General features: G+C 42.8%; 1 protein-coding gene across 1 annotated transcript in view; it reads left to right on the forward strand.

The window, feature by feature from the left end:
* TBC1D9 (TBC1 domain family member 9) overlaps positions 1 to 14,728 on the forward strand; it is a 122,222-nt gene that overhangs the window by 54,191 nt on the left and 53,303 nt on the right. Inside the window, exon 3 of the mRNA XM_070474826.1 lies at positions 13,852 to 13,970. Coding sequence (XP_070330927.1) covers positions 13,852 to 13,970 — 119 coding nt within the window. The remainder of the gene's footprint in view (positions 1 to 13,851; positions 13,971 to 14,728) is intronic.

Here is a 14,728-nt window from a genome sequence, read left to right on the forward strand (position 1 = left end):
GATAAACCCTGAGTCTCAGCAGTTTAACACAAGAAAGGTTTCTTTCTCAACCTGCTGAAGTCTTATTTGGATCCAGTGGCCACTTCCATCTGTAGTAACACCCCATAGAACACAAAACTTCCAAGATCAACTTCCAAGGAAAAAGCAGGAGGTGGAGGCACACCTGTGTTTCACTTGCTTGGCCAAGAAGTGCCACCAGCTTCACTCACACCCCACTGGCTAGACAGAATTAGTCAACATGGCCCCAGTCTATCTACAGGGAGGCTGGGACATAACTAGGAATACACGAAGTCCTGGGTGGACTCAGGAATACTTATCCTTCCTACCAAGTAGGGATTATTTATTTCTCCTGATGGTAGTCTGTAATCATGTACTGGGCTTAAGGATGTCCCTTGTGGCTCAGCTGGTAAAGAATCTGCTTGCAATGCAGGAGACCTGGGTTCGATCCCTGGATTGGGAAGATCCCGTGGAGAAGGGAATGGCAACCCACTCCATTATTCTGACCTGGAGAATTCCATGGACTGTATAGTCCATGGGGTCGCAAAGAGTCAGACACAACTGAGTGACTTTCACTCACTGGGCTTAAAACAGTGATAAACAGTCATGATGTTATTAGGTCTCTCACAAGAACTGCTAGTCCAAAGTGGCTAAGGTTTTTTTGTTCTGTTTTTTTTTAGCTATTTGTTTTTTCAAATAACCCTAGGAAGAGCAGGGGCACTGAACACTTTTTTTTTTTTTTTCAATTTTTTTGCCTCCACATGATTTTTTAAATTAATTTATTTTCTTCTTTAGCTTTAGATTTATAGGAAAAGTGAATAGATAGTTTAGAGCACTTCCATATACCCTCCATATGTATGTTTCCCCTGCAGTTACATCTTACTATGAAACATTTGTTCCAATGGGTGATCCAGTGTAGCTACATTATTATCGAATAGAGTCCATACTTTATTTAGATTTCCTTAGTTTTTACCTGATGTCCTTTTTCTGTTAGAGGATCCTGGCCAGGGTACTATTTTCTATTTAGTTGATAGATCTCTTTAATCTCCTCTTGGCTGTAGAAGTTACTCAGACTTGCCTTGTTTTTGAAGACTCTGCCATTTTTTAAGGATAATGGTCAGGTGTATTATAGAATTGTCCTTCTCTTGGAATTTGTCTGATGTTCCTCTCATGATTAGGCTAGGGTGATAGATTTTTGTGAGGAAGATCACAGAGATAAAGTGCTATTTTCATCACATTATGTCAAGCAAGGGCACCTCCTATCAAGCTGATTTATGACTGATGATGTCCTTGATCACCTGGCTGGAATAGTGTTTTTCAGGTTTTCCCACTGTCTTCTTCTTCCCAAACTGCCCTCCTTGGAAGTAAGTCACCATGCACAGTTACTGAGCAGGGAGTTTTAATTTGTTCAATTATTTTTATTACTGTGAATTCATGACTATTTATTCTTTGCATTATAATCTAGCACAACTTTATTTTGTTGCTCAAATAGGTCTAGCTTTGACCATTGGGAGCTCTTTCAGTTGACTTTCTTCAGTTTTTAAATTTATCTCTGCTTGGTAGGAAGTGCCATGCTGGGATCTAAAGATATAAAGATAATCAGATCCAGCCTCTGCTCTTGAGAACGCAAGGAAAGTCAGTTACAGCCCAGTGTGAACACGTACCCAGCAGTGCCATTGGGCGTTGGGGCTGCCAACTAGAGACAGGAACCTTGGCTGGCCTTCTGCAAGGGTAGGGGGAGTTCTGTGGGTATGATTTTAGACTGCCAGAAGGCTCTGGTACCCTAGCAAAACACTCTCAGGGATTCAGCACCTGAAATTCTAACATGGTAGTTGTGTCCCTTTAAAGTTATTCTGGTTCAGATGCAAACAGGAGAAACGATGAAATGACTTAGCATTTCAGCATTCCACTGAGTGAAGGAATGGCAATGTGAGCCAGGGCAGGGAGAAAACCATCCAGGCCGGCGTGAGGGCTGGGGATTAGAGCAAGAGGAAAGGGATGAGGATGAAGCAAGAGAAAAGCTGGACCCTGACAGTGTCATCCCTCGTAAGATAGAGCTGTATTTCACTCCACACAGGGGCAACACCCAGTAGCTATGGTAGAAGGGGAAGTGCCCGGTGGGACTTGGTTGGGAAAATGTCACCTTTAGTTGGCGAACAGTGTAGAATGGTATTAAAATAGACATTGGAGCCAGCAAGTGAAGAAAGAGAAAGGAAATCAGGCAGAACTGCCAGCACCCTGGGCGTAAGAAGGCTTTGTCACTCTCATCTTCCAGCACTTGCATCACTTATTCCAGACTTTCAAAAACCTGTAGAGCCTGGAGGGTCTCAGAACCCTTAGGATTCCTGGGGTCAATGCACGCGTACGGGGCTGTGATGAGCTGGTTCCTATCTGTGACTATTTTTTTTTTCCTCCTCTGTTATCTGATCTGGCATCACTACTCTTCACTCTGTTTCTGAGGTTTTGCCGTTCTATGGAGCAAAGGCTCCAAGGAATGCTCCTATGCGGAAGAGCCCAGAGTTACGAAGACCAGTTATTCCTGAGTTACTTGCCAAGTCAGGGCTAAGGAACACGGAGCAGTAAATGCGGATGTCATAATTTATACCTCAAGGAGATGATGCCTGTCACACGTGCATGATCTCATTGCAATAAACCTGGAACGGTTGTAGCTTTTGAATATATTTATTACCCAGAATTTCCTTGTAGAAGACTCCACAGCCTCTGTTAGAGTTCATTCACCCACTGATTGTTCCTTCTTATTGATTCTCTTTAAAACCCAAATGTCTGGCTCCCTTTCAGGAGATTTTAAGAGCTGAAGTTGCTAACTTAAAAAGGTTCCTTTCAGTTTGTAATTTTTAAAAAAAATAATTTTTTTTTTCTGTAAGCTCTAAAGTTGATATTTGGTGGGGCTGTCTGGCAAGAGCTTTTTAATATGCTCTTTTTTTTTTTCTTTTGGTTGCACCTTGAGGCTTGTGAAATCTTAGTTTTCTAACCAGGGATCGAACCTGGGCTCTCCACAGTGTAGTGTGGAGTCCTAACCACTAATTTGCTCTGATTTTATGAGTTATTGCTGTGAGAGAAATTTCAACAGAAGATTGTCTAACTCAGTGCCCTGTAGAATCCATAGGATTGCAAAGCCTCTGTTTTTATGCCACACGCCTTGTCGATCTTTGATTTGTGTAACATGAACTAAGGGCACGTCTGCAATCAATGTCTTCCACTTTCTGTAGGAGAGTAGCTGCCTTAGTGGTAAATTCTAGTCATATGACTGTCTTAGATTTGAGCCACATGGAGCCAGGCAGGACCTAGTTTTATACCTTGTATGACTTACTCCAGTATAATGCTCTCTCAGTCATTGACAGTATGAACAGAAAGAAGAGGGAAGCAAAAAACAGGAGTTATTTTTTGAAACATTGTTTTCAGATGCTTCTTTTTACTGTGTTCTATCATCTGTATGCAGATTGACTTGAAGAAATTGATTTATTATGTTTCTTTGGCACTGATACCTTTCATTTGGGAAGGGGAGCCAAAAACTGCCTAAATAATGACTTTTTCTTTTCACTGCCACTTCACAAAATGAAGCCACTGTTGTTTTTGGTGGATGTTCCATTGTGCCATTGATTCCAGCCTGCTGACTTGCATTTTATTCTGTGGTTTGTGCAGTAACATATTGTTTTTGCTATTTATTTTTCCTTTTAAATTGTTTACTTTATTACTATTATTATTTTTTACTGCAACATGCAGCTGGCGGTGTCTTAATTCCCTGACTGGGGATTGAACCCAGGGCCCTGGCAATGAAAGCTCAAGTCCTAACCACTGACCACTGGGGAATTCCCTGCCATTTCTGAGAACATCAAGGAAGTAGTGCCTTAGGAATTGGTCCAGAGTGCTTTGCTGAGCTGGTTATGCTCTGACAGTCCTGCCTGTCTCCCACCAGTGAGTGCGTATTTTACACTTGTGCTCTCACTGGGGCACTCAGCAGCTTCAGGTGATCCCCCAGCAGCTGGCGTCTTGGCCTTGGTGCCCCAGAAGCAGGAGAGAGCTCAGTCCTTTGCCCTCCTCAGACTTCAAGGGTCTTAAGCAGAAGGCAACCCATCTGGCTGTCCCCACAAGAAGAACTAAGGGCTTCCCAGGTGGTGCAGTTGCAAAGAATCTGGAGACACAAGAGACCTGGGTTCGATCCCGGGGTCAGGAAGATCCCTTGGAAAAAGAAATGGCAACCCACTCCAGTATTCTTGCCTGGAAAATTCCATGAACAGAGGAGCCTGGCGGGCTACAGTCCATGGGATTACAAAGAGTCAGACCCAACTGATCATGCATATGCACACGATCAGAACTGGGAGGTTCAAACAGTAAGAAACGCTATACAGCCTCATAAGAATATTCTGCTATGCTATTTAGTTGCTAAGTTGTGTCTGACTCTGCAGCCCCATGGACTATAGCCCACCAGGCTCCTCTGTCCATGGGATTATACTGGCAAAAATACTGGAGTGGGTTGCCATTCCCTTCTCCAGGGGATCTAACCTGAGTCTCCTGTGTCTCCCGCGTTGGCAGGTAGATTCTTTACCACTGCGCCTCCTGGGAAGCCCTCCAAGCGAATATGGACATATAGAATTGCAGATAATTCCAAGGCCCTGGGACACAAGAGTTACAATTGGAGAGACAGAGGGAAATGTCGACAGTTCTCCGGGGGCACAGCTGACCGACCAACAGGACTAACAAAGGGAATGGGGTGGAGGCTGTGTGCTTGATGGCATCTCTCAGATAACACAGCCCTGAATGGTGCCTTGATTCTCTGCCCGTTGATTTAGTTTCCCTTTTCTTTACCATCTTAGAATCTCATCTGGGCCCACATAGGCATTCATTTTCAGAACGGAAAGATAGAGTGCCTTGTCCAGGGCTCTGATTGTGACAGAGTCCAGAGACAAAGTAAAGTGCCCAAGTTCACGTGGCCAGTTACAGCGAGGTAGTGCCGAGCCGAGGTCAACTTCTCAGCCCCCTCCACACCCAGCCCAGCCCTTTTTAAATGCTACCATGCTGGCTTTTATGATTAAACATTCTTTAGTCAGCAGCTACTGAGACCTGGAGTTTAATGACAGGGTGCTAATTGGTTCTGCTTCTCCGATTTCTCTACACTAGATAGCGAAATGCTGGGTGATTTAGTTGCCTTTCACATGACATACACGTAATGTGGAGGATGGTCAGTATTCATGTTTCCTTGGTCTGTGTACCTATTTTTGTATCCTTGGGAACATAGCAGCTTAAATAAAAGAACTTACTTTTTATGTATAAGCAGTACATGTTTATTTCAGGAAATTAGAAAATATAGATAAGCAAAGAAAATAAAATATTAAAAAACAATAATGCTGCTGCTAAGTTGCTTCAGTTGTGTCCGACTTTGTGCAACTCCATAGACGGCAGTCCATCAGGCTCCTCCATCCCTGGGATTCTCCAGGCAAGAACAAGGGAGTGGGTTGCCATTTCCTTCTCCAGTGCATCAAAGTGAAAAGTGAAAGTGAAGTCGCTCAGTCATGTCCAACTCTTTGCGACCCCATGGACTGCAGCCTACCAGACTCCTCTGTCCATGGGATTTTCCAGGCGAGAGTACTGGAGTAGGTTGCCATTGCCTTCTCCATATACATGTATACATATGTGTATATTCATACCTATATGTGTCTTGATATACACATATGGAGAGTCTTTCTATGTCAATAAAATATGTCTATCCTGTCAATTTTAACAGGTAGATAATATTTTATTGTGTATATAATGTAATTTACCTAGCTGATGTGCTGTTTTTTGGAAATCTAGGTTTTTTCCCCTAATGATAACTGCATTTTGAAAAATCTTAGTATCCTCTAAACCAAATATTTCCACATTCCTTTAATTATCATCTTAGGATAAATTTATAGAAGTAGATATGCTGAATCAAAGAAGGCTTTTAGTGTCGTTAGCCTGGGTGCCCTCCAGAAAAATAGCCATTTACATTCTGTCCATCAAGGTAGGAGAGGACCTTGACATTTAAGTAAAATAAGCAAAACAATGACATCAACCACTGATTCTTACTGCCCAGGTTGAATGAGTTACCTGAGCCTCTTTTCTCAAGTGATGATTAAGCTATGAGCACACTGTTAGGACCTGTAAGAGACTGTAAGCAGAGTTATGTAAGAAGCTTGTAATAGTTAGACGAGGATTGCTAGGCTTGCTTTACTTCTATCATATGTACACTCTGCAGTCCAAACATAATGGTGTCAGGGCCAGAGAGATGTGTGCTGAATGTATGCTAGTCAGGCTACAGTTCAGCAGTTGGTTTTTAGTGCTCTGACATCAGAAATGAGAAGTATCTTCAACATCAAAATATCTCCTACATCACATTTCAAGATGAGATCTTTGTGTTTTCTTGCTTATGATGGTAATAGCAAAAGTAGCTGTTTAGTGCTTTGTATTGATATATTCTAGACCTGTGCTAAGGACTTTACACGTATTATTGTCCTTAATCTCCAGCACAAGCTCCTATGGTAGGTGTTGTTGCCTCCATATTACAGATGAGGAATCTGAAGCACAAAGAGGTTAAGTAACTTTTCCATGGTTACAAAACTTCTGTTTGGTATGGAGGGATTTGAAACCAGGTGTGCTTTTTTGACATCAAAGTCTGTGGTCTGAGCTATTATGTAATATTGTCTCGCTGATAATCAGGCTCCAGATAGTCTAACCTCTAGGGATATTTAGCCTCACTTCTAAAATATGTCAGTAGGTGGAACTGTAGCAATTAAGAGCAAGCATTTGGGGGCAGAAAAATATGAATTTAATTTCATAGGATGTGGAAGCCTCAACGTCCTCATCTATAAAAGGAGGGTAATTGGACCTACTTGTAGGAGTGCTGTGAGATTCCATGTCTGTAGTTAAATCATGGCACCTGGTCTTGGTAAATAAGCACAAATAAATAATAGAAAACACATCATTATCACTGTTTACCTTGTTTGAAATTTTAGCTTTAATATTGGATGTAGATTTCTTAAGTTTTTTTTTAGTGTTGGAATATAATCAATTAACAGTGTTGTGATAGTTCAGGTGGACGGCGGAGGGACTCAGCCACACACACACATGGGTCTCTTCTCCCCCAAACCCCTCTGCCATTCAGGCTGGCATGTAACATTGAGCAGAGTCCCTGGGCTCGACAGCAGGTTCTTGCTGGCTATCCGTTTTCAATACAGCAGTGTGTACATGTTGATGGAGGTGGATTTTTAAAACATCAATTTCCCTTTTGTTTCTAAGACTGTTCAGATCAGTGCATTATTTTGGGGTTGTATCTCTTGCCCTCTCCAGATGCAGGTTTGTCCTTTTTCTGGGTGTAGGTAGTACATTGGTGGCTTTGTAACTCCCACAGAGACAGCAAGGGTCACTCAGGCATATTGGGTATTATCCTTTACTTTATTTTGTATTTAAATTACAGCATTATCATCTTTGGGGCTAAGGTTGCATGTGTCTGAGCCCATAAAATAGATGGTTTCCTTTCACCTTTATTTAAGTAGCTTCAAGCACTATTCTTTTGAGAACTGGATCAGTTTTGGGATCTAAGCAGCCTGTTCCAGTATCTGAAAATACTATATTGGTTGCTTTTTAATCCCTGGGAGGTTTAGTGAGTTTGTTTTGCTTGGTTTTTTTTTCTGCCGTGTCACAAGAGGTTTTTATTTTTGCTTAGACACATACATATATATCTATACACGTGCATACATACCCTCTTGATCAGAGGGAATATACCATCTTAGGTATACTTGAATTCAGGTTTTTAAGTCAGTGCTGCAGTCCCAGAACCCAATTTTGTTAATATTAGTCATGCAATGCAGAAGATATCCACTGAATCGCCATCAGTGAAGTCTTACTTAAGTGAATTCTTGATCCTCAGAGGCCAGATACAATTGAATCCATTTTGTCCATCTTAATACCTCTGGTTTTTTATTTCAAGTGGACTTCCTGTACTCTGAAGTACATCTCAAACCAGATGAGAAATAAGACTAGGCTGATTCAGTATATTCCGTCATCGTAGGTAGTGTTTAAATTTTGCCCAGATATACACACGGGGCCTGTGCCTAGTATTCTGAAAACAAAACACAGCCCTGCAAGTAGTAAAGATTCTTATATTTCCAAAATTAATTTCTAAATACTCTTAAGCCCCTCAAGTATTGATCCAGTTTTTCCCATAGCAAAAAGCGTTTCCGGAAGGCTTTTCCTACCCGACACAGCTTTCTTTGTTGTTTCAGCTGATTGCACATCCGGTCATCTTGTTCCTGCTGTATCTCTGTTGAAGCAGCCTTGCCAGAAAGTCGACTGCCAAGTCCTTCCTTTCTCTTCTGAGCGCCTAATACATTTTGCCCAAACGGTTGGGTAAATAGACCAGCCCTCTCTCAGAGTCATGGCAGAAGAGCTTCCGGTTATCTCACTTTAGACATAACAGAAGCAAAGTCCCAGGCTCTTAAACATTGTAGCCCTTGTGCCTACTTTCTTGAGAAATGAAGGAGCCCTATATAAGGAACAGTCAGGATTCCAACATGTTTCTCTTGAAGTCTCCCTCTTTCCTAAAGGGTGATCTGGCAACAGTGTCAGTTGCTCTTAAACTGTTAGCAGGACATTTGCTCTGTGATCTCTGAGCAGTACCCTTCAGTTTGTTCCGAGATGGGAAGTGGACACCTGCTTTCAGAGAGAACTTTTATTTTATGTATTTACTTTTTGCTTCTAAAAACCACTTTATTTTTTGTTTTTTAATTTTTTTTTCATTTATTTTTATTAGTTGGAGGCTAATTACTTTTCAATATTGTAGTGGTTTTTGCCATACATTGACATGAATCAGCCATGGATTTACATGTGTTCCCCATCCCGATCCCTCCTCCCACCTCCCTCCCCATCCCATCCCTCTGGGTCTTCCCAGTGCACCAGCCCTGAGCACTTGTCTCATGCATCCAACCTGGGCTGGTGATCTGTTTCACCCTTGATAGTATACTTGTTTCAATGCTATTCTCTCAGATCATCCCACCCTCGCCTTCTCCCACAGAGTCCAAAAGTCTGTTCTGTACATCTGTGTCTCTTTTTCTGTCTTGCATATAGGGTTATTGTTACCATCTTTTTAAATTCCATATATATGCATTAGTATACTGTATTGGTCTTTATCTTTCTGGCTTACTTCACTGTGTATAATGGGCTCCAGTTTCATCCATCTCATTAGAACTGATTCAAATGAATTCTTTTTAATGGCTGAGTAATATTCATAGTGTATATGTACCACAGCTTCCTTATCCATTCGTCTGCTGATGGGCATCTAGGTTGCTTCCATGTCTGGGCAATTATAAAGAGTGCTGCGATGAACATTGGGGTGCACGTGTCTCTTTCAGATCTACTTTCCTCAGTGTATATGCCCAGGAGTGGGATTGCTGGGTCATGCAGTTCTATTTCCAGCTTTTTAAGGAATCTCCACACTGTTCTCCATAGCGGCTGTACTAGTTTGCATTCCCACCAACAGTGTAAGAGGGTTCCCTTTTCTCCACACCCTCTCCAGCATTTATTGCTTGTAGACTTTGGATAGCAGCCATCCTGACTGGCATGTAATGGTACCTCATTGTGGTTTTGATTTGCATTTCTCTGATATTGAATGATGTTGAGCATCTTTTCATGTGTTTGTTAGCCATCTGTATGTCTCCTTTGGAGAAATGTCTGTTTAGTTCTTTGGTCCAGTTTTTGATTGGGTCATTTATTTTTCTGGAATTGAGCTGCAGGAGTTGCTTGTGTATTTTTGAGATTAATCCTTTGTCTGTTGCTTCGTTTGCTATTATTTTTTCCCATTCTGAAGGCTGTCTTTTCACCTTGCTTATATTTGATTGGCATCTTTAGAATGTGCCCTGTCCGCTGGGGGAGGAATCCAGCCCTGCCTTCTAGGTAGGTGTCCTTGTATTTCCTGTCTCCAGAGCCTGGAGCCTTAAACACCTGTCCTCATTTATTTTGTGTGCCTTTAGGAAAGTGATCAGAGAATATGGCGTATTTGCAGAGTAAATATAAATGTAAAAGGTATATTTCCCTTCCTCTCCCTGGCAAATGTCAATTGGGTATGGATCAGAATCCATAGTTAATTCCTGAAACTACTGTTGGCTGATGGCATCTTCGTCTTTTTCTTTTCTCATTTATGCTGATCATGGTTTCCTATCATGTTGTACACAGTTCTTCCTTATCTACAACCCTGTCTTCTGGAACTTCGTAACCTTAGGCTTGGATATAGCCAGAAAAAACCTGAAACCTCCTTGGTAGCACAAAAGCAGGCCCAAAGCATTGCACAAAAAAACTGAAGACCTAAAGGTACTGAGATTTGGAGTTGAAAGAGACACATGTACCCCAGCGTTCATTGCAGCACTGTTTGTAATAGCTAGGGCATGGAAGCAACCTAGATGTCCATCGGCAGACAAATGGATAAGAAAGTTGTGGTACATATACACAGTGGAATGTTACTCAGCTATAAAAGAGAATGCATTTGAGTCAGTTCTAATGAGGTGGATGAAACTGGAGCCTATTATATAGAGTGAAGTCAGTCAGAAAGAGAAACACCAATACAGTATGTTAATGCATATATATGAAATTTAGAAAGACGATCATGACGACCCTACAGGCAAGACAGCAGAAGAGACACAGATGTAAAGAACAGACTTTTGGACTCTCTTTTCTCTTCTCTGGGAGAAGGCAAGGGTGGAATGATTTGAGAGAATAGCATTGAAACATGTATGTTACCATATGTGAAATCGATGAGCAGTACAAGTTTGATTCCTGAAGCGGGGCACTCAAAGGTGGTGCTCTGGGACGACCCAGAGGGATGGGGTGGGGAGGGAGGTGGGAGGGGTTTCAGGATGGGGGACACATGTACACCCGTGGCTGATTCATGTCGATAGATGGCGAAAACCACCACAAAACCTCCAATTAAAATTAATATGTTAATTTAAAACAAACAAAAAATGAAGATACTGAGATTTGCCATCTCAACACTTCTATAAAGGGAGCTGCAAGTTGCTGGTGATGACTCCAAGAGGCCAGCCTTTTCATGTGACAGTGACTAGTATGAGAGAAGCAACAGGAGATGGAGGAACGCAGGCAGCGCTGGGGGTGGAGAGGGGGACATCGGTGGTGATCACAGACAGAACCGGGGGAACTGACATCCCAGGCAAGGGGAAAAAGCCAAGGGTGAGAGTGGTGTTAGGGGGTGGCAGGTGGAGGTTGCGGAAATGACGGAACGGTGAGGCAGACTGATGAGCAGGAGGTCCTAGAGCAGCAAAGAAGGCAACAGATGGGGAAACAACGTGGGTAGAAAACCTGAACTTCGATATAGGCGTGCTCAGATGGCTGCTTAAAAACGGGGTCAGTCATGAAGACCTTCATGTAATACCATGAAAACTGGAGGTAGACGTGGACGTTTGTTGAATGAGTGCATTTATGCATATACCATTTCCACCGTGGCTCTGGTGTGTGTATGTGTTGGGGGGTGGTAGGGTGCACACGAAAACTGCAGGCAGTGTGTGCAAAGGTGAAGGCACACCCGGTCTGCCCTGGGCCTTACAGCTGATGGATTCTATGCAGGATAACCAAGGAACAGTGAGGCTGACTTGTGGTCAGCTGCCACCACAGCCGAACAGGGACTCTCTGGTCAGGTACCTGGTATGAGCACCTGGTAAAGGGCAGCGCAGGGCGGTATACCAGTCCACAGGCAGACTGTCCTGGCTGAGCCGAGGGACCTGTGCAAACCAGCCTCTAGAAGGCACATCTGCTATTGACATAGGCAGGGGCGGAGGAGAGGCAAAATCAGAGGCTGGAAATTGCGCCCAGGGGGGTCTGCAGGAGTTCTTTGGTCCCCTGGGTCCCCAGAAGTGCCTGCATCCTGAGGTGCAGATATCTAACAGTTGCCAGCGGGTGCAGATGGGACGGCGGGGGAGGGCATGTAGCCAGCATTGACTCTGGATTGGACTCTGTCATTATCGCCCAGCCATCCACAGCTGGGGATGCTGGTGACCTGTTTACAGGCAAGGAAGGACACAGTATATTTTAGAAAGTTTTCCAATGCCTATTTAAAATTTTAAGGTCTAAAATGTCTTAAAACTCTCTGGCTAACTCCAGAATGACTCATTTCTGACATATTCCAAATGAGCATTGTATTTTGCATTTGGACAGTGTTTTCTACTTTACGAAGTGTATCTATAGACATTATTCCATGTGATTTTTTAAATAACATTTCTCTGAAATGAATAAGGTTTTTGTTTTTACATGTAAAGAGTTTGAGACAGAGAAAGATGAAGCAGACCGTCTAACGGCACCCAGTCGGCTGCTGGGGAAAGGGAGGGAGACCCAGGTTTCATGGGTTCCAGCTCTTGCCGTGACAGTGTAGTGCAGCGTCATCGATCGCTTTTCCACGTGCTTGACTGTGACCGGAAAGAGTGAACCGTGGAAACGGCCTGTGAAGAGCTCCAGACAGTCTCTTCCTTCGTGTTTCCATAGGACTGCCTCCTAACTCAGAGATTTATTCTTCATCCTCTACAGAAGCATTCCATGTGGGCAGTTTTGGTGTTTAGGCTCAGAGTAAAGAAAATGAATGTGGGTTTGTTTTGGTTTTGCCTTTCCTTGATCAGTGGATCGGAAAACCCTCCAAGTGTGAAAGTGTTAGTCGCTCAGTCATATCCAGCTCTCTGCTACCCCATGGACTGTAGGTAGCCCCCCAGGCTCCTCTGTCCATGGAATTCTCCAGGCAAGAGTACTGGAATGAGTTGCCACTTGCCTCTCCAAATGTGCCTCTTATTCCCCAGAGTTTAGTCCTGTTCCTCACAGTTCTGAGTATCACTGTGGACACATTTCTATCTCTTGCTTTTCCCAGTCAGTTACCAGAGTGAGATTCTGAGATATATGCAGTTAACTGGTGACAAAGAACAGAGAGAAGCTGTTTTTAAGAAATCAATTAAAAGATAACTTGGAAATCTTAAGGAGACATCTGAAGGAGTGAATCAGTAGAGTTGCAAAATCTTTCTTTAATTCTAGAACGAATAGTACATACAATTTATAAATAGGGATGGCTTCTAACAAACTGTTTTGCAAGGTCATTAACAGTCGCGGGCAAGAAAAAAATTAAAAAAGGGAATTTGTTCTAGTGTCTTGACAGTGACATTGGGTTGGCACCCCTGTTTTGCCCTGCAGTTGTGGACAGAGATCAGGCTTAGGTTGTTTCAGTTTGCAGGTTGGCCGGCGAGATGACTTTCGATTCTTGTTTCTGACTTGGATGGAGGCTCTGAGGATGACCTCATCCCATTACAATTCAGAGGAACTGTGCTGGTGAGAACAGGGCTGCTATTCCCTAGTGATAGTCCATTTTCACATCTCATTCATAATTGAAGGGAGGGAGGATCATTTTTTGCCCATTATAGGCAGTGGTTACATCAGATCTCCAGGGGCATACCAAAGGCCTCGTATTGTTGCAGCTTAACAACTGTAACCTAGTCTCCTGACAAGATCTGCCTTCCCTTGAAAAGTGCAGATTGCAGGAGGGAGAAAAGAGGATAGGGCTAAGTTCCCAACCCAGAAAAGTGAACGGGAGAAACGTTGCTGCCTTCCCACCCTAAAAGACTGTCACCAAAGTTTCTGGACTCACCTGATCAGATGTGACCACACACTATACTTACTCTTGGATTTCTGATACATCTTTCAAAGTCTTCTGTGTGACTTGCTCTGACAGAAAGTATTAGCAGGCAGAGCTGGTGGCAGTACATAGGGATGGAGTGAGCCTGGTTTGAAAATATCGTTTACATGGCTGACGTTCATTATTACCACTTTATGTTTGTACAGGTGGTTCCAGAAAAGAAATCACTGAACACTGGGAATGGCTGGAGCAGAATCTGCTGCAGACACTTTCCATCTTTGAAAATGAGAACGATATCACCACATTTGTAAGAGGAAAAATACAGGTAGTGCTTTATTTATTTTATGTATTTATTTTTATTAACATATAATTAACTTGCCGCACTGTGTTAGTTCTAGATACACAACACAGTGATTCAGTATTTCTTAAGTTAGTGGAATTTAAGACAACAACTTTTCACTGGGAAGAATTTTAAACTTACAGAAAAATTGCAAAAGTAAGAAGTGTGTAGAACATACCTGGAGATCCTTTACCCACATTCTTCTGTTATTAACAGTTGTGTGCAACTGTCAGTCTTTCAGTTGTGTGCAACTCTTTGCGACTCCATGGACTGCAGCACGCCAGGCTTCCCTGTCCTTCACTATCCCCCAGAGTTTGCTCAAACTCATGTCCGTTGAGTCAATGATGCCATCCAACCATTTCATCACATTTACTTTATCATTTGTGGGAGACATTGAAAAGCACCAGTAAGCTTAGAAAACATGGCAGCTTCCAAATTAAAAAAATATATATTCTTGAATAATGGAGAGCTTTGCTGATAAAACCAACCAGATTTGATAAATCTTCCTTTGGTTTGAGTCATGTGTCTGAATTTCTGGGAAGTAATATAAGTGGGGGAGTCTGAGGACTCCTAGTTTGATCCTATAGGAGGGGCTGGGTGAAAGCGGGCAGCAGTTGGTGGGGAAACAGAGGCAGGAGGGGTCTTCTCCTTCCAGGAACCACTGCTGAGGTTCTCAGTTACCTTTTTGTTGTTGTTGTTGTTCAGTCTTTCAGTTGTGTCCAGCTCTTTGCGACTCCATGGAC

Source organism: Odocoileus virginianus, chromosome 12, assembly GCF_023699985.2.
Source record: "Odocoileus virginianus isolate 20LAN1187 ecotype Illinois chromosome 12, Ovbor_1.2, whole genome shotgun sequence".
Classification (NCBI taxonomy): domain Eukaryota; kingdom Metazoa; phylum Chordata; class Mammalia; order Artiodactyla; family Cervidae; genus Odocoileus; species Odocoileus virginianus.